Source organism: Penicillium rubens (genome assembly GCF_028828025.1).
Source record: "Penicillium rubens strain IBT 27055 chromosome Unknown utg000001l_segment0_segment0, whole genome shotgun sequence".
In the NCBI taxonomy this organism is placed as follows: Eukaryota; Fungi; Ascomycota; class Eurotiomycetes; order Eurotiales; family Aspergillaceae; genus Penicillium; species Penicillium rubens.
The window spans coordinates 5330462-5351104 of record NW_026890599.1 but is presented as its reverse complement, the minus strand read 5'-3'; the positions used below and the strand labels follow the sequence as shown (position 1 = coordinate 5351104).

The following is a 20643-nucleotide window of genomic DNA, read 5'->3' as shown; positions in this document are numbered from 1 at the left end:
GATGTACAGGCATGTATTTCTAAGCTAAAAAAAGTTGTTTCATGAATAATGATATCGAGATTGAGACCGAGAGAAAATGGCCTCGCCCAGTAAATTGACAGCAACATGATTAGCAGTAGCCCACGCCATACTGTAAAGATATTTGGGGGAGAAAACGGTCCAGATGAAAAGATGTGTCCGGAGGGCTGTACAGGCGGCCATGACCGAGACCAGAGACATGGCAACATGGAAGGTCAACAGTGCCGAGGGGTTCTGTTCCGCAGGATTCTTCGGCCGGAGACGATGGCTTTGGGAAGCCCACCAGATAGGTCCTGCCCAGTTGCTCGCGAAGGTGAGAACCCCCACTAGTACCACGCTGTAGCTGCCGACACCGTTATATCCACTAGCAAGGTCCACAGAGGAGATTGCATTGGAGCCGCCAAACGCGAAGAACGTCATATATTGGAAGACCAAGGTTGTGATTGTCACTTCGATCCCCGTGAGGTTCATGGAAGAGAGAATGCCGGCCTGGATTCGGAAAATCAGGAACAGGGGGACATTAGTGGCACGGGACTGCGTCATTAGGAAAATGTGTAGAGTTTCATGGATTGTATCATGTGGCCCTAAAGATGCTGGTCAGTGATGCCTCCAAGCTCAGAGGCAGTCGAGGACATATGTGGGCTTACCTCGGGGAACTCTTGATCGCTTTCCAAAGAGCGCTAGCAAAACAATGACAGCAAGTCCATAAAACACAAGCCTAGCATGTAAAACCAACGATAGACTGTAGGGCCATTCTTTCATGATTTGCGAGATGAACGTCCCATCAAGAAGTTCGGGGGATTCCGAAGTCACAAAGTGCAACTTGAACGTAAAAGCCAACACCGCAGGGGCCAAGGCACCGAACTTCAATATTCCAGCGATTGGTATACTCATGTGGAGGTGACAAGCGGCATCCACATACGTGAGGACGAGAAGACCCCAGAAGATTTCTGGGTGGCGTGCAAAGAAGGTGCGAGCAATATCAGGCTCGGCCGCGAACTTCTGTCCCGTTTGATTCCATCGTCGCAAAAGCCTCTGGGTGGTTGCAAGCACGAGAATAATGCATTTGTCAGACCAATATAGTAATGATCCAAAGCGTTTGTGTGAGACCGGTTTTGCTGATGACTGTGACTTAATATGCAGGTAGACAATCCATCCTGAGCAGATCCAATACCAGAACTGTTGCTCTTCTTCCACATAACTACTCGCGAACATCATCATCCCACACGTGACGATCATGAGCATCAAAAATAACCCGGAAGATCCGTGACGTGTACATTCCTTGTATGTGGCCGGAAGTACAAGCAGGCCTGCAGCCCCCGTGATCAACAGGCCCAGAATGAGTCTGGAGACATCGTAGTTACTAGCGGTACGGCTCATGACCTCCTGTGCAATCCGTAAGAAGTGCAATAAAGCGGGGCCAACTGTAGAGTAAGAATCACCTGCTTCGTCCTTATCATAGATGAGGCGCTGGACACGAGCCCAAGCACATCGAGCTTCCTCAATAGCGGATAGGGCTTCTGAAGCACAGGATGTACTAATATCGGAATCAAACGTAAAACCAGGGAACGTAGTTGTCAATGTGTTCAGTAGCTGCTCGGCGTTTTGACGTAAGATTCGAAGCTTATGAGAACCTATTTCCGAGTCAACTGATTATCTTCCGCTTGGCCGTGACTAGGGACGAAGCACATACCATTATCCCACATGTCTAAAAAGTCCGGGATAAATACTCCAAGACTGTTTAAAGGAATTGGGATACCAAGAAGCCCCGCCAAGGTTGGAGCAATATCCGCTTGCTCAACTGTCTGGTAGTACTGCATATCGCCTGACGGTTCGACAGGGCTTTCTCTTCGGCCCAAGGCTTCAAACTTGGGTGACATCAAAAGCAATGCGGGAGATGTTTCTCCGGCAGAGGACCCGCCGTGGTTTCCAGCCTCGTTCATGCCATGATCTCCGCACAACACGAAAAGTGTGGATTGAAGATGGTGTTGTTGCTGCATTGCAGTATAGATATCAGTCACCACAGAGTCCATCTCATGCTGTTTCGGTAACATGAAGGGACTAGGAAGTTAGAGAGGTTAGAGAGCATCCAATAATGAGATAAGGAGCTGCATTTTACCTCTTTGGGCCCGCCTTATGTCCTATGTGATCAAGACCCAGGTAATGCATGATCAAAGCAGACCAATCATCCCGGGCAAGCTCGTTAGGAACGTGTCGAGTCACATTATGATCTACTTCCGTGAAGTCCTGCGAGAAGAATCTCAGTTCCAATACTAATACTGCGGATATGCCAACGCCTAATGTACAACTGACCGACACGAAGAAGCTTGTAGTTCCATCAGCTCGGTCAAACATTCCCGGAAAGAGCTTGAGCCAGGTGTCGTCTCCATACATCACAAGCCGTCCTCCTATGGCTTTTAATTGAGCTAACCAGGTGTCCTGGTATGCCAGGGTTGATGTGGTATCTGATTCCGCGATGTTGAGAATAACATCCAGAAAGGATGGAACCGAACCAGTTGTGATGGCTTTTAACCGAGGCATTGTAACAGTCGGAGCGCTCGCATAGGCAGTGAATGGCAATGCAGCACCGGAACGGATCAAGCTAATATCAAATCAGTTACTTATTTCAAAACAATGCAATAGTAGATTTCGAGAGCGACACTCACCTCTGTGTAAATACGAAACCCGAGTCATTCGAATATACAAAGTCGCTATATGTAAACACCTTGTTAGTTACCGGTATAGCTCGAATTATTATTCGAAACATTTACCTCCTTAGCGCATCGACCACCATGAAGATAACTTTATCGAAGACGGCAGGTACTGTGACATTCTCGCCTGTTTCATCAAAAGTCGCTAATCCAGGAATCAACGGTTTATAGGGGAAGAATCCTGAAGAGAAGGTGAGTATGCCCAGGGGCACCAGCAAATTGGCAATGACTGTCGCCCAGTTGCAGAAGCCCATTTTGCAACTTGACTGTTCCGAACAACTCCCAAGGTTGCAGGTTGCAAGACTGTACCCTCAAACCAACATCGACCTGTTCTCCAAAGGGAGGCAGAATCGTGTTTATGCGCATCACCACACCGCCTTCTTCTTGATATTATGTAATACCGGGATGAACCTCACCTAGGCAAGACATGGATAATTCATTTATACCTATCTAGGTTACTAGCTTACTCCGGTACTATATATCAGGAGTTGCATTCAATTACCAGTGTCCTGATATATCTGGATAATTCAAGTAGTGACTCAGTGTCCCAACATATGAGTATTGGGTATCCCTCCTGCCCCTATACACGCCATCCTTATCGACGTCTTTCTGAATATCTTGGATTGATGTCGGATTCAGAATCATATATCGATGTCTCAGTTCCATTCGCAATTCAGGTGCGAGTCGGACACTAAAGACGTATATATCATTCTCTTGATCTTGAACTTGAACCAGGAGCAAGGTGTGATCTCTGATCGTCTGGTCGTCCGCAATGTAGAACAAATTTGCTGCTACTACATTTCCAGTAACGCCTTCTCGAAGAATATGAATAACATCGTCAATAGGTTTCCCGTGATACACAGATGTGTCATAACAATCCATAGCAGTGAACGGCGGAGAATCCATATTCTTCAATGTCTGAATCAGCTTCAAGGACAGAGAGGCTCTCTGGTTGGAGAGAGCCTCTCCGATAGGCTGAGAAGATAATATAGTAAAGTATCTACATATGGATATGGGTGAGATAAGAATATAGGATGCATGAAGAAGGTATTCAGAAAATGGGGAATAACACAACCATTTTCGTGTTGAGTGTGAGAGCTCGAGCAACGTCAGCCCTGGAGGTCAGAACGACTCACGTCAGGGTACTCCGTACGTACGGACTAGTCTAGTCGTATAGAGTGTTAGGCGGTCAAGCGAGTTGCAGGCAAGGCAAGACCAGCCCTGGAGAGGGCTGTCTCGATTTCACGGGTCCCCGTATTATACGTGGTATATTGTATGTCCTATATTTACTTCATTTGACCCTCTAATCAGAGCTAGAAGCTAACATTGCTGGATGATGGCATAAAAATTAGGCTAATCAACCTAGACTTCATTTGTCTGTGATTGAAAATTGGACTCATATTGGCTCCCCCCGGCCACAGGGCTATTCTGTTTCTAGCAAAATCCAAGTAGTACCTCAAGCATTTAAAGGTAGGTTATATCAGGCACAGACTATGAAACATGTACATGAATCGCAGGTGGAATTGTGGACTCCCAAACGCCTTTTTGTTCTCCGTCACACCATCTCGTCAGATAATCTATTCATTGCCCCTCACTCAGCATCGCCTCACTTCCTCTTGGGACCCTTCTTGGTTGTAGATAGACGCTTTTGGAAAACAATCGAGTTGCGAGGCTTCTGGTTGCGCTTTTGCACACGTGCCTGCTTCTTCTTGGAGCTCTTAATTGTGTCGATATCCATTTCTGTGTCGGATGGGTAAGCATTCTGTAACTCAAAGGGGCAAAAAGGGGGTCATTCAAAAGTTGAATTGCTAAGACTAACCTTCGCTGTCACCAGTCTGGGCCTTGGCTGTTTCGGCTAATAGGGAATATGAGGTCAGCCAGTATCCTTAAAGAATGACAGTAGTATACATACCAGCCTCGTCTTCACCTAGGTCCATCTTTGATTTCACAGGGGCTTCAGGTCGTGGCTGTGATGCAAGCTCCTGTAGTTTGGCAGCGAGTCTTTCGGTTCTGGCATCGACCAGTGGGCCAAAGACCTTCTTGCGCAGGTTGGCTCTGTTGCGCTTAGAAACACTGGCTCGGACACTTTTCGCCATTGTATGAAAGGCAATGGGAGTGGAACAAGGTAAATAAAGTGTCAAGATTTCAGGATCTCAGGATATTATACGTCAAGAAGGTTAAACCTGATGAACTGATGTCGGGTGGGAAATAAAACGGTCACTGATAACACAATCAACTTTTTTTTCCCCGATAGGCTCGTCTTATGTCATCCGGAGATCGTGGGCACTTCCAAGGTTCACCTCCGAGGGTCGACTTGACCTCACCCTTTCGTGACTGGGGTTTGTGGCCTTTCCCTCACATTTCGCTCCAGTCAAGAGATGTATCGATGCAGAGCCCTTATAATTGGTCTGGCTGAATCGGACCCTTGTCTTTCGAGGAACCCTGAACCAAGCCCATCTTGATTACTTTCGCACTTCTCTTATCTGTGAAGCAGCCATGTCGACCAGCCTGTCGTCAGAGGTCGCAACGCTGACAGCCTTTATCAAACCTCTCACAAATCCACAACTGAAAGATTTGTTGAGGTATGAGGGCCTTCAGGTATCCGGCTTGAAGGCAACCCTCCAGTTCCGCATTATTCAACGTTCGTCAATTCTTCCCAACTCTTGTCATGACATTTTCTTTCTATCCTCTATATGCTTTACAATACTTCCTTCAATCTGCCTCACAGCGCATTCTTCCTAAGATCCATACACTGACCAGTGAAATAGGAATCCAATCACTCGCGGAATCTGACCCTGTCAGTTTCGATGCTCTAGCCAGGCGCATCCGTGCTACAGCTTTTCCAAATACCGTGCCATATCAATCACCCACTAGGCCACAATACCAGCCATCGCCTGTTTCTCAGTCCCCTGCACAGGCTCGATCTGCACCGCTCGGGGTTTCCATGTCACCTCACCCATACTCCTCTGGTCCGAGTGCTCCTCTCATGAAACCCCCTGTGACTGCTCATAAATCTTCAGGTCCTTTGATTTTCAAAGAAAGTCCATTTTACACAATCCTTGAGCCGTTGACCCCAATCGTGGAGTGTAAAGGTACGTTACTATATACCTTTGAAGCTTGTTGATCTATATCTAATTTTATCCAGTTCGCGAACAAACACGGGACAGTGTTGAACTGAAGGTCATGTTATCTCAGCAAGTTGCCTATAAGCTGCAAACCGACTCAAACCTTCGAGTGATGGTTTATTGCGCCGGTGATTCAGGCCTCACACAATACACCAAGTCAGACATCGCATTCCCACATCAGGTGGAACTTAAAGTAAATCTCGATGAAGTCAAAGCCAATCTCAGAGGTCTGAAAAATAGACCGGGGACTACCCAGCCTGCAGATGTAACCAACTGGATTCGCAAAAAGCCCAACTACCCAAACAATATCGTCATGACTTATGCATTGACGCAAAAGGTTAAGCTCGTTCCGCTCTGTTTGGTAGAGCATCTGTTAGGCCAATTGACTAACTCTGTCTTAAACAGAAATTCTTCGCGCTTGCCAACCTCGTGAAGCAGCATCCGACTGATGATCTTGTCTCGCAGTTGAAGACACGGAAGCTCATCTCGAAGGAGCAAGTCTTACGTGAAAGTAAGAACCTCTCCTGTTCCCTTGGGTTAAAACTATGCTAAACTCAGATCTGCAGTGCAAAACCGCGCAAATGACTCGGACATTGTCGCGACGTCAAGCGTCATGTCACTCAAATGCCCTCTATCTACCCTGCGCATCCAGGTGCCTTGTCGCTCCATCGTTTGCACACACAACCAATGCTTCGACGCATCTTCGTTTCTTGAATTACAAAAGCAAGCTCCAACTTGGACCTGCCCTGTGTGTTCCAAAGCGACTAGCTTCGAATCTCTCCAAGTCGACCAGTAAGTCCTCATCCCCTTGACATATCTGTTTCTCTTTCTAACAGTTCGGATAGGTACGTTGATGACATTCTACAGTCAACATTACCTGACATTGACCAAGTCACCGTTGAACCCGACGGTGCATGGTCAAGCCGCACTGATTCCGACGGGACAAAATTGGGAGGGATGACTCCCGCATCTGATGATGACGACGACTTGATTGAGATCAGCGAACCTGGGATGCCCGTTGTCAAGCAGGAACCGGGACCCACGAATATCGCCCTGGAGCGAACACCTGCGCAATCACAGTCACGAGAGGCATCAACCCCATCCTCTGCGATGCGCATGTCCAGCAAAAAGCGACCCATTGCTCAGGTCATCGACCTTACTGAGAGCGGTGATGAAGATGAAGAGTCCCCCGTTCCACCCCCTAAAAGGCCAGTTTCCAGTCTGCCATCCCGAGCTTTTTCTCGTCAGGACTACCATATCCCGCCTGCCAGCAGCCCTTTGAATGGCGGGCCGTACCCACCGTGAATTTAGATTCTTAGTTTAGTCAAGCTTGCAAATGACCGAAAAAAAACATTTCTAATGCATATTTCCATGGAGTTTCTGGCGGGGGGGGGGGGGGGGGGAGTATTCAAGATATCACCAGTGGCTATGTATCTAAGAGGGATTGTATCATTCTAGTTTTGACCAGCCAATTTACCTGGAAATATATTGACTATTACTCTTTTATTTATTTTTTATAAAAAAAAGAAGGGCACAAAACGTATCTGTATTTTCCTGTATAGATCAAAAAGGCCAGTATCAGGTGGATTCCGGCTTTGGGGGTTCAAGGACACCCCGACATCCCGGCTGCCCCCAACTTCCTCCAACTCCCTCACTTTCAAGCTCTTCCATCAACACGCCTTTAATCCATACATCAACCGGGTCCCTTGCTCATTCGCCTCTTGGATCTGTTTGCCTTTCGCCCTTCATAATGTCATTCGATTCAACTTCCCCTTTAAATACCGACTCAAATGCCCGCGTCTTCAGCTCCTCATGCTTCGACTTCCTACTCATAGAATTGGTGCCAATGGCTGAGCGTATGGCAAAGGAACTTGCAGCCGAGGGAAAGGAAACTGAAGATGAAGAAGTTAGAGAGATGACATTCTTTCGTCTAGAGTCTCTGGGTTATCGTGTTGGGCAAGGCCTTGCGGAGCGGTAAACATGCTTTTTCGCTTGCAGTCTTAGGGCGCGCTAACCTGTATCAATCTCTATAGCTTCGCCCGAGACCGTCCCAGGTTTACCGATAATCTCGACGTGATCAAGTTTCTCTGCAAGGATCTGTGGACGGTCCTATTCAAGAAACAGGTGGATAATTTGAAAACGAACCATCGGGTATGTGCAAGACAGAAATAATGTCGGAGAGATGCGAGACAGCTGCACTTGCACAAAGATTCGAAACTAATGGCGACAATAAAATAGGGAGTCTATGTTTTGTCCGATAGCGCGTTCCGGCCATTTGGCAGGATGAGCATGGCGGTGCGGAGTGAAGCAATATCCATGGCGCAGGCAGTAAGCACCCCCTTTTCAATCAATGAGGATATCGTGGGCTTATAGAATTGACCTAGTACCTCTGGTTTCCTTGCGGTATCATCCGGGGCGCGTTAGCGAATTTGGGTATCAACACGACGGTGCAGGCTGAGACCTCCGATCTACCAGGTGCAACTTTCCAGATCAAAACTCTCCAGCCTCGGCCTTGAGCAGTAAAATGGTTTTGCCTCCAGTGGACCTGGGCTAGCCTTTGCACCCCAATTTACGCTTATTCCATGACTTATGACAGTTCCATCTTGCAAAGACCTTGTGGTTTCCTTCAGTTTACTACAAGGATTGATTCCAAGTCTCTTGGCTACATGAGACAAGATACCCAAAACCCGCAAATATGAACGGTGAAAACTGTACTTGTTTCCATTTGAAGGTCGGTTAACTATATTTGTGTGCCAAACCTACCCATCTGATTCCGGACCGTACACACCCCGTGTCTGCTCATTGTTCATAAACTCGTGGTCTCACATTTAAAGCCTATCTTTCCGCGAGAAGATTGATTAGCAACGCTCCGCTATTTTCCGGTGTTATCGCAGCCGTGGAGAACCCAGGGAGAAATCTACTGACACAAAGAGACCTACCCGATATACATGGAGCACAACGGACAGGGGGGAGGGGGGGCCTTACTTTGGTGAGGAGTTCTTGGCGAACTCAACGCCCTTCTCGATGTTGCCCTGAAGTCCCTTGATGCAAGCCTCGAGGAGCTTCTTCTCCTGCTCGGTCACACCCTCAAGGATGTTGATAGCCTTCTCAGCACCGTTGACCTGGATCGAGCATTGTCAGTTAGTTGCCTTAACACACTGGAAAATTGAAGACGTACGCCGAGTTCCACGGGAGTGGAGAAGAAGTCAAGTCCGGTGGCCTTGGCAATCTCATCACCGCCAGCAACACCGGGAAGGTAGACGAAAGTAGGCTCAACAATGCCCTTCTCGCCCTTGGAAGCCTTGATGACAGCCTCAGCGAATCTAGTATTTGTCAATCACAATGGTAGCTCCGAATTAGCGGGTGAAACCTACCTGAAACCGGCGAAGGCCATAGACAGAGTAGCGGAACCAGCACCGTCCTTGGCCTTGACGACCTCGTCACCTCCGAATTGGACACCTGTGAAATATCAGCAAATGCCTTCCACAGAAAGATCTGGTCACATACGGTTGACAAGAGCATCGTAACGGTCAGCGGGGATCTGGAAGCTGGGGGAAACCTTGCTGAACAGAGGAACAATGGTCTCGCCAGAGTGGCCACCAATAACGGGAACGGTGGCATCAGCGGCGTTCTTCACGCCGGAGAACTCCTGGGTGAAAGTCTCGGCACGAACAACGTCCAGGGTGGTCACACCGAACAGACGCTTGGGGTCGAAGACACCGGCAGCCTTAAGGACCTCGGCGGCGATGGGGACGGTAGAGTTCACAGGGTTGGAGATAACGAGGATGAAAGCCTTGGGGGCAAACTCGGCGATGCTCTCGACGAGACCTTTCACGATTCCGGCATTAACCTTGAAAAGGTCGTCACGGGTCATACCAGGCTTGCCTAGATGGTACCATAAGACGTTAGCAAAACACCAAAACACCCGACTTGCAGATCTACTGACGGGGAATGCCGGCGGGGATGACAACAACGTCAGCACCGGTCAGAGCAAGCTTCAGTCCATCATCCTTGGGGAGGTAACCAGTGATTTTCTAGTTCCATTTGTTAACAGGCTTATTCACGATTCTTCGGGAGTGTACGTACGGCGACCGAGGAGATGTGAGAGAGATCTGCAGCCACACCGGGAGTGTTGACAACATCATAGAGAGCAAGGTCATCAACGAGAGGGCAAGCCTTTAGCAAGAGGGAGAGAGGCTAGAGGATCGATTAGCTGAGGCTGATAAGAACCCTTTTGGGAAAGGAGGGCCATACCTGGCCAATGCCACCAGCAGCTCCGAGAACAACTAATAACGAATGAGCAAATGATAGACAAGACAGCCAAATAACATACCAGCCTTAACCATGATGAATGTGTGTGTGTATGTGTGTGAGTGTGTGTGTATGGAGAGAGAGAAAGAAGATAGGAGAGGAATGGAGGAGAGGGAAGCTTAAGGGAGGGGACCGGCCGATTTATAAGAGGGGCAAGTGCCCCCGGTGAGAGGGGCAACCCCGGAATACGGAGTTGATGGGATTTCATGTGAAGTGAGGATGTTTTACCTCAATTGCATATCTATTTACTTAAAAAGTATTCTTTGTTTGACTTGATTTGGCTATATGTTTACTGTCTTTACTATATTTACTATCTTCTTTACTATTATATCTGCCAAATAAGATCTATCTCATCTATGTTGTGTTAGGAATTCTCAAGCTCTGGACCTTTCTCCAGACTTTCCGGCAATTCTCGTCCCTTAAACAATGGACTTGTTCCACACTTCCCCGACCGGGTGGTCATATCGGGTAAAGGCGGACTATTATACTAGATACCGTAGGTATCTACCTAGGTAGGTAGGTATATATACCGGACATTGTGGCTCGGGCCGACCAGTCGGTTGTGAATCAAATTTTACTGTGTTCTTGGTTCATTTCTTTTCCGAATTATTCTGGTTTTCCTTTTTCGGGGAAATCTGTTTTCTCTTTTAGAAGGTCTCAGACAGGACACTGATCTTTCTTTTCTGTCCTTGAAGACTGCTAGATTACATGGTTCATGGTTTCCAAGTCCCAGCATAGCGTTTTACATACGCCTATCCAGTCTCCTCCCCAAATCCCCGATCCTTCATGGTCAACAATTCAGCCTCATCTCGAGACGAATTTACTCAGACTCTTCGGCCTTGCGGGCCTTGGCGCCACGGGGCTTCTGGGCAGGAGTATCCTTCTTGGGAAGCTGGGAGCGGCGGACAGCGCTGACACGGGCGACGGCCTCCTCGCGGAGATCAGCACGGTAGTTGTTCTTGGCGGTCTTGTCGGCAACACCCTTGTAGATCCTAGAGAGTAGATAATGATCAGCACTGAGTCGCGAAAGCGACCATGTGTCTTGAAGAATAAGAAATCGGGTCCGGCTTACTTGCGGTTGGAGGTGCTGGGACCGTAAGTCACGGTGACCAAGTTCTGGGCGGGCTGCTGGGGGTTGCTGGGCTTCTTGGTGGTCACGGCGACACCGTTCTCAGTAGCCTGGACACCGACAGCCTGGAAGGAAGAATAGTTAGCGCCAAATGATAAGGAAAGAAAACACCAGCGGCGTAGAGCATAATTACCTTGTTGTTGGCATAACCGGCATACTATAATGCGCCAAAAGAGACCTTCGTTAGCCATGCTTTCCCGGAGAGGATCACCCATTCCGTCTAATCCCCGAGGCCCGTACCTTGTAGGAGTGCTTGTTCAGCAGGTTCAGGGGGTCCCGGGAGAACTGGAAGCCACCGCCGGAGTTACGGTTAACCAGAAAGGCGTTCTGGTTGCCTATTCCAAATATTGATGAGCTAGAGTTCGATTTCCAAAAGCTTTGGAAAAATGCGGAGGGTCGGACGTACGGGTGATCTGCCAGACCAGATCGTTGGAGATGTTTGAGGCCATTGTGATGAGAGGGAATGTTGAGTTGGAGAATTGAAAGATCGAAATCGCTATCAGAACCGTCTTCACGTCGATCAAATTGTGTGTGTCTTGAATGCCAAGACCTCGGATTGGACGGAGTCTCGCTAAGGCCGCTACTTTAGGAATAGTCTTGCTGCCTTTCTGCCTTAATGCCTCAATATCAAACATTTTGAATGCCTTGATGCCGTGTTGCCTGTTAAATAAGGCATTACTGACAGCTTCCGGCGACCTCCAGGCTGCCAATAATATGAACGCGATGCTGACGTTGCCCCCGGACTCTCCTTTCTAGTGACAACAACCACTCTAAATCTTCCTATGCTTTCTCCATCGACGGCTCACTGTCTGACACGGCTTACTGTCTGACACGGCTTACTGCCTGACACGGCTTACTGCCTGACGGGACATATCATCTCTTAGTTCTTCTTCGGCAAAATACTTTCAAGAGCGCCAACCCTCCGCAATATTGCAAAGCTCTATACTACACTACTACTACACGCCGGAACCTTGACCGGTATCACTCATCATCATGACCTACATTCTCTTCTATTTCCTACTCTTTTCGGTTATCATCGGTGGAACAGGTAGGTCGAGTATATTTCCGACTCTTAAGGGAAATAAAGCAATCATCCATACTGGATTTGGTTCTAATTTCACTATAGCGTTATACCTCACTCGGTCACGGTGGATGCCATTAGTCCAAGTACCTGATTATCTCTATCACCGCCTTCCCTCAAGTTTTACCGCCGATCTCGAGGCTGGCCTGAGCTCGTCACAATTCGACATTACTGCCAATCTTGCAGACGGGGATTCGAGGGCTGGCTTGGATCAACGAGCAAAGACCGAAGTGATCAAGATTATGAAGAGCCGAAGGGTCAATTTTGATGAAGCACGGCGGATCTTTACAGAGCAACGATTTGCAAAGAATGACATCGGACCTGACGGCCGGCCAATCGACCCAAAATTCGTCTCATTTTCGTGATTCGCCTACAACCACATCAACCGTCCGAGCGTTTCCCCCTCATTTGTCGGGGGCCATTGCCAGAAAGCATCTCACTAACAGAATCCGTACAAATAGAGGTTACGGCTTTCGCCCAGTAATATGTCCTTTATGCTGCTAGAGCGCTTGAAGTACTACGATTTACCGCTTTGTTCAGTGGATTTCTTCTATCTGTGCAAGATCCTTTGGCAATTGAACCCTATTAAGTTGAATTTTATCAAAATACAACTAGTTTGGCTGGATTTGTGCATGTCCAATAGAGACTTAATATTACATACGACCATCCAACGACCATCCAACGCTGCCAATAGCCCAGACAGCGCCAAGGCACAGTTAGATCCACCCCCCAATAAACATGCTCGAGGTAGCCAAGCAAGAGAACATGAAACACATGGACCAGCGCTTTGGTCCTTCGGTCATCAAATCATTTAAAAAAAGGACCCTCTACCTCCCATAGTGACAAGTCCATAGCTTTGGGGAGGAGGGGCTCTCGAGGCTGAAGGCCACTAGGAATCACCGACTGCCTCCGTATCCGGGCTGTTGGAAGCCCGGTGGCAATGAAGGGGCCCCAGATGGAGGTCCAAATCCGGGCGGCCCAAACCCAGGGGGAGGTGCAGCCTGTGGGATGAAGGGCGGTTGGCCTGCACCATTGAATCCAGGTGGTAAAAAGGTCTGTGGGCCGCCGTAGCCAGCTTGGGAAGGCGGAGGCCGAGCTGGGAGCCCCGGAGGTGGCGTATTGAGTGAAGGGACGGGAGGTGGGACATGTCGGTTTGGAGGGGGAACGGTCTGGTAAGGCATTGGAGGAGGCGCACTCTGGTAGGGCAAAGCTGGAGGCATAGCTGGAGCCATGGCTGGGGTCACACCCCGATTCATACCTACATCGGGTGTTTGTGACGGGGCTGTGCTCAAGGGTCGAGAGATGTCGCCATTCGACATGGCCGGCGTTGATGATACGCCCGGGCCAGTGCCAGGGAACTGCGGAGCTTGCTGAGTGGGTGGCTGTACATTATGCTTGCGAGCCTGGGCTGCCAGCATTCGTTCTGCTTCATCACCATGTCTCTCGCCTTTCCCATCCTTCTTGTATGCATACTGTACAGAAACCTGTTTGTTCATCAGGTACTGGCCATTCATGTTGGCGATAGCCGCGTCCGAGGATTCGAAATCGGCAAAAGAAACAAATCCATATCCCTTAGAGAGATTGTTGTCATCACGGGCAATCTGTAATAATAACAAAAAAAAAAAAAAAAAGGCTGTCAGCAGTGTCCATCTTGCTATATCCGGGGGAGATCTCACTTTAGGCGGATTGACAAGATTGCCAAACCGGCTGAACGTATCAAAGAGAACCTGCTCGGCAACCATAGGATCAAGATTACCCACAAACAGCTCAGCGCCAATTTCCACAGTTTTTTGCTTATCAGCCGATGCCTTGTTAACACGAATAGGCTTGCCATGGAGACGGATTCCGTTCATGATCTTCGATGCATATTCGGCATCTTCCTCGCTGATGAACTCAACAAATCCATACCCCTGGTGTAACTGCGTGACCCGGTCTTTGGGCAGATGGACGTTAACGATGCGCCCAACCTGCAGCATCAATTCCCATACCAGGCTGTCCGAGACCCGTTCATCAAGGTTTCCGATGTACACGGTTGCCTCTTTATCTTGTTCCCTGGGTTGAATTAGCATGCGGTCTTGTTGTGGGGAGAGAGGGCCTTACCAATGCCTTGCGTTAGACATGGTGAATTAATTGGAGGGGGGAAAGCTCCCACGGAAGGAAAAGGACTCAAGGATGGAAGCTCAATCGGTGAAAGTCCTAATAAAACTTGGACCAACAAGGTAGACTAATTAACTAACTTGAGTGGAAGTGGAGAGATAATGAGGTGTGCAAGTGTTAAAGTGAAGGAAAGCCGGAGCTGAGGGATGATCAGTGACCTTTTCCGAAAACTTTTGATTTCCGCAAATCCTCCCTGTTTCCACTTCAATCAACCACATCACCCATTCTATTCACTTGAATCCGACCTTGAACCAATACCAGATCTATTTCTTTTTTTTTCCGTCTTATTTGATACCATCAATTTCAATAAACCAAATTCACGATGGTTGAATTTTCCGAGGAGACCAAGGTTAGTTGCAACCCCGATCCTCCATGAGACCGGGTTTCTAACTCTCTCTTTCCAATCTATTTAGGAGCGCGTCTCGAAGGTCATTGATATCTCCCGGGTTGCAATTCACTAGTGAGCCTCATAACACCTCTATGTCATCCTCCGAGCTGACCGGCGATAACCATCTAGCGGATACTTGCCTCTGATTGTCTATCTGGGTATGTCACTAGATACTGCTTTGGCATATTCAACACAATAAGCTAAACAAAAGAAAAACAGGCTACACCTATAGCGAGCCCAAGCCGACGTTGTTCAGGTAAGCTCCAGGTCCTTGTGTTCCAGCTGTTATGACTAACTTGATACCTAGATTGTTCTCGCCTCTTGCGTAAACGACGCGTTGACTGGAGGAAATGATATAGGACATATGGATGGGATGGATACGGCCCAGTCTCTCAATTATTCCCTCTGCGAGGGATAATTGGTTTGATTATCCGGATATCGGTTTTTTAAAGCTCGTGAAAGCTGGTTGATTTTGTATTTTTAAGTCTTTGGCCCAATATTTGTCCACTTTGGTATGGAAATGCTGTAGCCCTGTGGTAATTTGGAGTGAAGAACTGAGCTGTGTATAAATAAATAAAAAGAAAACTGAGAAGATAGGCATGTTGTGGTGCACATGTTATTTTACTCTTGGACTACTCGGTCACATGTTCTGATGTTCTTGGAATATTCACCTCATCGCTTTTTTATCTTCTTCTCTGCCATCGTTCCCCATATACTCTCCCCCTTTGTCTCTACCGTCTCTACCTCTCTGTCTCTGCGCATTGGACTTTTCTTTTTTCATCTAAGGCAGGTTCATGACTAGTCAAGATGGCTCCTCCTCGTCCTTTGTGGAGACCGTAGCAGGATTCACAGCGGGAGTTGTGTCAACTCTGACGCTACATCCTCTTGACATGATCAAAACAAGGCTACAAGGCAAGCTTTGATATTTTGTTGACTCTCCTTGGGTATGGAGTAACTAACTCCGGTCTGGTATATGTAGTCGATCGATCATCTTCCCGACTTGGGGGTTCACTGCGAATCATTCGCAAGATCTTCTACCACGAGGGTGGCTGTGCTGCTTTTTACCGGGGACTTACACCCAATCTTATCGGAAATTCCACAAGTTGGGGTTTGTACTTTCTATGCTACAGCAGCTTGAAGGATAGTATTCGAATCTATCATAAAGAGAGGGAGCAGGTTCTCACGTCTTCTGATTATTTTCTCGCATCTGGCAGTGCAGGTATGCATATATCATGTCCAATTCAGCATTGTTCCTCCATTCCTCAATTAACCTGTGGATTCCCTTAGGCGTCATTACGTCGGTCCTCACCAATCCAATCTGGGTGATCAAAACTCGCATGTTGTCAACGGGTTCCCATGCTCCGGGGGCGTATGCTTCATTTACATCTGGAGCAAAACAAATATACCAGGTGGAAGGAATACCAGGCTTCTACCGAGGTCTCATACCAACCTTATTTGGCGTCAGCCATGGTGCCCTTCAGTTTATGGCATACGAGCAATTGAAACTTTTCAGATTACGGTCGATGAATACCATGGGCTCAACTGAAAGCAGCCATTTGGGCGCCGAACGGGTGCTGGGTAATGTTGATTTTTTTGCCATCTCCGGTCTATCAAAAGTCTTCGCTGGCAGTGTGACGTATCCTTACCAAGTAATTAGGTCCCGGTTGCAAACCTATGAGGCCCATCTAATCTACCGTGGGGCCACTGATGTCTTTTCCCAGGTATGGGCACAAGAGGGTTTCGCAGGGTTCTATAAGGGTCTTGGTCCAAATCTATTCCGAGTGCTTCCAAGCACGTGGGTGACCTTCCTGGTATACGAGAATACCAAGGTCTACCTATCCCGGCTAGCGCAAAATCCATGGGATACTTCCTACTAATTCCTACTCATGCTTATGTCAATTTGATCTTACTAGAGACCGCCTGCCTTATTAATTTTACAGCAACGTCTGTACTTTCATCGATTTATATTATACCCTGCTAATGTGCATATGGAACGCACTACATGATAAAATCCTAACTTAGGTAGATATGTTCCTCGCTCTTGCTCCACCCCCCTCTTGTCACTAAGAAGGTGCAGCTTGTTAAGTCAATTTATGGAATTAGAAAAAAAGCTATAATAGTGGAACCCCAATTAATCGTAAGGATTGACAGCCTTACATATATTAGGTATATAGCTACCTAGGTAGACACGGGTATAGGCCCCGCTGTTATACTATTATACTTCTTTCGCTATTAACACAAATAAATACCTATTTAGTATAGATATCTAATGTGGCCTGCCAGATCTTCAATGTAAAGAGTGCATTTGTTTCAAAATACTAAGTATAGAGAGGGAAAAGAAAAAGGGGAAGGGATCGGTAACTATAGGATCCTTAAATACGCCTAGATCTCTAGTCGGAAATATTGGGTAGAAAACTCTATCGACTCTCGTCCTAAGTCCTAGTCTATTAGATACCGAAACAAATATTATGTCGGCCGGAATTACTCCCTTCCCGTACGTTTATTTAGTCTTTTACTTTCTCTATATAGTAGCTACCTTAGGCATTACTTACTAGCCTTAGGCGTCACTTACTAAGCTATTAGCGCTACTTTATAAGCCTAATATAGGTTAAATAGCTAAGTATATCTACTCTTTATAAATCACACTCGCTTTACTTTTCTTACCCCTTTATATAGTAGTAGTATTAAGTTATATAGTACACTTCTTTTATTTATTAGTTATAAGCCTAGTTTACTAGTAACTCTTTAAAATACCCTTATTAATTTATAATAATATAGTCGCTTACTAAAAAGTACTATACCTCTAAGTATAAAGAAGGTTAACGCTATATCTTACTTCTACTAACCTCCGAAGATAAATAATAAAGAAAATAATAGTATATAATATCGAGATATTACTCCTCTATAACGACTTTATTTCTTTAAGTATTCCTACTAATATAGGAAGTACCCTAAGGGTATAAGTTATCCTTAAAAGCTTAGTATAATAGTAGATCTAGATTATATAGATAGAGTTAATAGCTAGGAAGTCTAATATTGATAGAGACAGACTACAAGGAAAGGTAGTGTGCTCTGGAAAATAGATGAAATGCGTGAAGAAGAGAAGAAACTATCTACAGGTGAGCTAGCTAAAGTGTGAGGGAGCATGTGAGGAGGTCACGTGACCTCCAACACCCCCCACGACAGAACATATAACTATCTGACCTGCATAGTTAACAACCACCCTTCTCCCAATAAAAAAACCAGATATAAGAATAGTAAAAACAAGTGCTTTCGAACGATAGATTTAACCCCCCATTTTTGTATATAAACCAGAAATTAATCTTTCCGGTATTCATAGAGACTAATCTAGGAAAGCCAGCGACGAAACATGATTTTAGTAAGGGGTTTAGTTATCCTATCGGCCGCTATCTATGCTATTAGGATTTTCACGAAGCATACTAACCCGGCAGCTACTTCTTCACGAAGTCGATAAAACCGGATAGTAATATATTTAGTTATAGCGTGAAACTCGGGATTTAAGGCTAACGCAATCGCCCTATTATTATCTATATAAATCGGAATTGGCTTTTTTAAGAAACCTTTAATACTAATTTTAATAAGTAGTTATATAAGCTAGAGCGTTTCTTAAACGGTAAGTGCCTCGGTAATATACTCGCTCTCTATTATTAATAGAGCAATATAGGGTTGTTTCTTACTAGTCTAGGAAATTAGACCGCTAGCTATCTTAAAGATAAAGCCGGATATAGAAAGCCCTTTTTCGCTATATAGACCAGCCTAGTCTATATCATAAAATCCGTAGAGAGTGGATTTAGTAGTAAGAGAATCTACCTTTAACGTTAGGAAGAAAGAAATAGCTAGATTTTTAGATCTAGTAAGGTAACGAAACACCCTTTTTAGGGCCTAAAAATGCACTTCTCTAGGGTTCTTTATATATCTAGTAAGCTTAATTATCACAAATAAGATATCTAGCCTAGTTAACACTATTAGCTAAATTAAAGTGCCGATTTTTATCTAATATTCTTTTATCTATATCTTTATAGCGGTCCTACCAAAAGGGGTCAAAACCGCTCTCTCATCTATTAGGGTAGCGATAGCATTATATTTCTTAAGACTAAATCGGGTAAGAATTTAATTAACATAGTCTAACTAAGAAAGATAAATTGCGCTATCTCTATAGTGTATATTAATAGCCAGATATCTTTCTAGGATCTCTTTATTAGAGATATTAAAATATCTAGAAATAGTAGTCTTAAAATACTAAATTATATCTTTAGAGGGAGATAAAACTAGTAAGTTATTAATATACACTATAATATAGAGACCGTCCTTTATAAAAATTGAATAGTCTACTTATATCCGGTGGAATCCTATAGAGATTAGGACGTTATAAAGAAGCTAATACTATTCGTAAGGACTCTATTTTAGTCTATAGATAGTTTTTTAAAGTAATTTAATAAGTTAATTAGTAGGATAGTTATCTTATATACCCTCGGGAAGTTTAATTTTAATAGATTCTTTTAGCTCTATATATAAGAATGCTATTATAATATCGATATAGTATAAAAGCTAGCGTTTAGCTATAGCAATAGTAGTAAAGATTTTAAACGATATTAGCTTAGCGACGATAGTATAAACCTTATAAAAATTAAGGTCTTTCACTTACCGGAAACCGCGGGCTACTAAGCGAGCTTTATACGTCCCGTTATATTTAATCTTAAACACCTAGCGAAGCGTAAGAGGTTTATAGCCTTTAGAATTTAACTAAGAAATAACTCTCTAAGTGCTATTTTTATTATAGCGGGATAGCTCTTTATATATAGCTACTAGCTATTTATCTTTTTCCGCGTAGACTATTACTTCTTTCTAACCATTAGGTTCAAAACCAATATCCTACGGTTTCAATTTAGAAGGTGCGTACTACTCTTTAGAAGTAATAGCGGCAAAAAGCTTCGTTAAGATATCTAAGGAGCTAGTAATAAATTATAACATATTAGTATCAAAGAAAGTCCTAGAAGCGAGACTATTAAGATAGGCCTAGGAGGGCTTCTTTAGTCTAGTTAAACGTCTTAGGTCTATAGATATATTAATAGGGATAGATAAAGAAGGTCTATATATTATATCGCTAGTGTTATTAGGAATCTAGTCTATAAAGTAATAGTCCTACCGAGAAGAAATCTATATAGTATCCTAACTAGTATAACTAGCCTCCTAACCACTTTATACCTCTACTCTCGAACTAATACTACCCGCTATTTTAACCTCGTCGTCGATCTCGAAGGTATCTAGATTTAGAAGTCGGTCTTCTATTTCTAAAAGGATCGGGATCCTATAAAGTACGGCTAGATCGGATAGATCGAGGGGTAGACTCGCTAGTCTAAAGAGATCTATATCGTCTATATCTTCGATAGTAGGGGGAGGAGGGGACTCGAAACGTCGAGGAAGAATTTTAGTATAAATAGGTTCTTTATTAAATAAAAACGGATCACTATAGTAGTCATATTTATTAAGAAAATCGATTAGGATATAACGGTTAGAGAGAGATAAAACTCCTTATTATACTTAAAGCTATATTACACTACCCTAACTAGTAATATTAAGGTTATAGGTAGGATTAGGAAGGTCTTTTAGTGCTAGATTCTCGTTAAAAATCACATTATAGGAGCGAACGATCTTCTTTATACGAATATTATACAATATATAGTTATCTCCTTCGTTATAGG

General features: G+C 45.3%; 10 protein-coding genes across 10 annotated transcripts; 5 read left to right on the top strand and 5 right to left on the bottom strand.

Moving 5' to 3' along the window:
- Positions 1 to 39: 39 nt before the first annotated feature.
- Positions 40 to 2983, bottom strand: las21 (mannose-ethanolamine phosphotransferase LAS21; the record flags this gene model as incomplete). Its single annotated transcript, XM_061212151.1, has 7 exons — positions 40 to 602; positions 666 to 1652; positions 1712 to 2079; positions 2138 to 2265; positions 2332 to 2620; positions 2685 to 2729; positions 2790 to 2983. The coding sequence occupies 7 exons, from the start codon at positions 2981 to 2983 to the stop codon at positions 40 to 42; spliced, it is 2574 nt and encodes an 857-aa protein (XP_061071377.1).
- A 1352-nt stretch (positions 2984 to 4335) lies between these two features.
- N7525_002043 (DUF2423 domain-containing protein) lies at positions 4336 to 4825 on the bottom strand (the record flags this gene model as incomplete). Its single annotated transcript, XM_061212150.1, has 3 exons — positions 4336 to 4469; positions 4549 to 4584; positions 4642 to 4825. The coding sequence occupies 3 exons, from the start codon at positions 4823 to 4825 to the stop codon at positions 4336 to 4338; spliced, it is 354 nt and encodes a 117-aa protein (XP_061071376.1).
- A 400-nt stretch (positions 4826 to 5225) lies between these two features.
- On the top strand, positions 5226 to 7159 carry N7525_002042 (uncharacterized protein; the record flags this gene model as incomplete). Its single annotated transcript, XM_002557296.1, has 6 exons — positions 5226 to 5370; positions 5498 to 5821; positions 5875 to 6191; positions 6260 to 6365; positions 6421 to 6646; positions 6700 to 7159. 6 exons carry the CDS (start codon positions 5226 to 5228, stop codon positions 7157 to 7159), a joined length of 1578 nt encoding a protein of 525 aa, XP_002557342.1.
- A 445-nt stretch (positions 7160 to 7604) lies between these two features.
- On the top strand, positions 7605 to 8370 carry N7525_002041 (trafficking protein particle complex subunit; the record flags this gene model as incomplete). The annotated part of the gene is made up of 4 exons (XM_002557297.1): positions 7605 to 7828; positions 7888 to 8005; positions 8093 to 8182; positions 8239 to 8370. 4 exons carry the CDS (start codon positions 7605 to 7607, stop codon positions 8368 to 8370), a joined length of 564 nt encoding a protein of 187 aa, XP_002557343.1.
- Positions 8371 to 8835: 465 nt separating this feature from the next.
- On the bottom strand, positions 8836 to 10200 carry N7525_002040 (malate dehydrogenase; the record flags this gene model as incomplete). The annotated part of the gene is made up of 8 exons (XM_002557298.1): positions 8836 to 8976; positions 9033 to 9177; positions 9229 to 9313; positions 9362 to 9739; positions 9801 to 9888; positions 9941 to 10051; positions 10109 to 10140; positions 10188 to 10200. 8 exons carry the CDS (start codon positions 10198 to 10200, stop codon positions 8836 to 8838), a joined length of 993 nt encoding a protein of 330 aa, XP_002557344.1.
- A 785-nt stretch (positions 10201 to 10985) lies between these two features.
- On the bottom strand, positions 10986 to 11743 carry N7525_002039 (uncharacterized protein; the record flags this gene model as incomplete). The annotated part of the gene is made up of 5 exons (XM_002557299.1): positions 10986 to 11157; positions 11238 to 11359; positions 11428 to 11451; positions 11535 to 11629; positions 11701 to 11743. 5 exons carry the CDS (start codon positions 11741 to 11743, stop codon positions 10986 to 10988), a joined length of 456 nt encoding a protein of 151 aa, XP_002557345.1.
- A 544-nt stretch (positions 11744 to 12287) lies between these two features.
- On the top strand, positions 12288 to 12740 carry N7525_002038 (DUF2015 domain-containing protein; the record flags this gene model as incomplete). The annotated part of the gene is made up of 2 exons (XM_061212149.1): positions 12288 to 12342; positions 12421 to 12740. 2 exons carry the CDS (start codon positions 12288 to 12290, stop codon positions 12738 to 12740), a joined length of 375 nt encoding a protein of 124 aa, XP_061071375.1.
- Positions 12741 to 13271: 531 nt separating this feature from the next.
- On the bottom strand, positions 13272 to 14495 carry N7525_002037 (U2 snRNP complex subunit HSH49; the record flags this gene model as incomplete). Its single annotated transcript, XM_002557301.2, has 3 exons — positions 13272 to 13976; positions 14052 to 14427; positions 14476 to 14495. The coding sequence occupies 3 exons, from the start codon at positions 14493 to 14495 to the stop codon at positions 13272 to 13274; spliced, it is 1101 nt and encodes a 366-aa protein (XP_002557347.2).
- A 359-nt stretch (positions 14496 to 14854) lies between these two features.
- On the top strand, positions 14855 to 15249 carry N7525_002036 (uncharacterized protein; the record flags this gene model as incomplete). Its single annotated transcript, XM_061212148.1, has 5 exons — positions 14855 to 14881; positions 14946 to 14978; positions 15050 to 15078; positions 15132 to 15176; positions 15228 to 15249. 5 exons carry the CDS (start codon positions 14855 to 14857, stop codon positions 15247 to 15249), a joined length of 156 nt encoding a protein of 51 aa, XP_061071374.1.
- A 478-nt stretch (positions 15250 to 15727) lies between these two features.
- N7525_002035 (putative mitochondrial folate carrier protein Flx1) lies at positions 15728 to 16797 on the top strand (the record flags this gene model as incomplete). Its single annotated transcript, XM_061212147.1, has 3 exons — positions 15728 to 15740; positions 15900 to 16139; positions 16166 to 16797. The coding sequence occupies 3 exons, from the start codon at positions 15728 to 15730 to the stop codon at positions 16795 to 16797; spliced, it is 885 nt and encodes a 294-aa protein (XP_061071373.1).
- Between the last annotated feature and the right edge of the window lie 3846 nt (positions 16798 to 20643).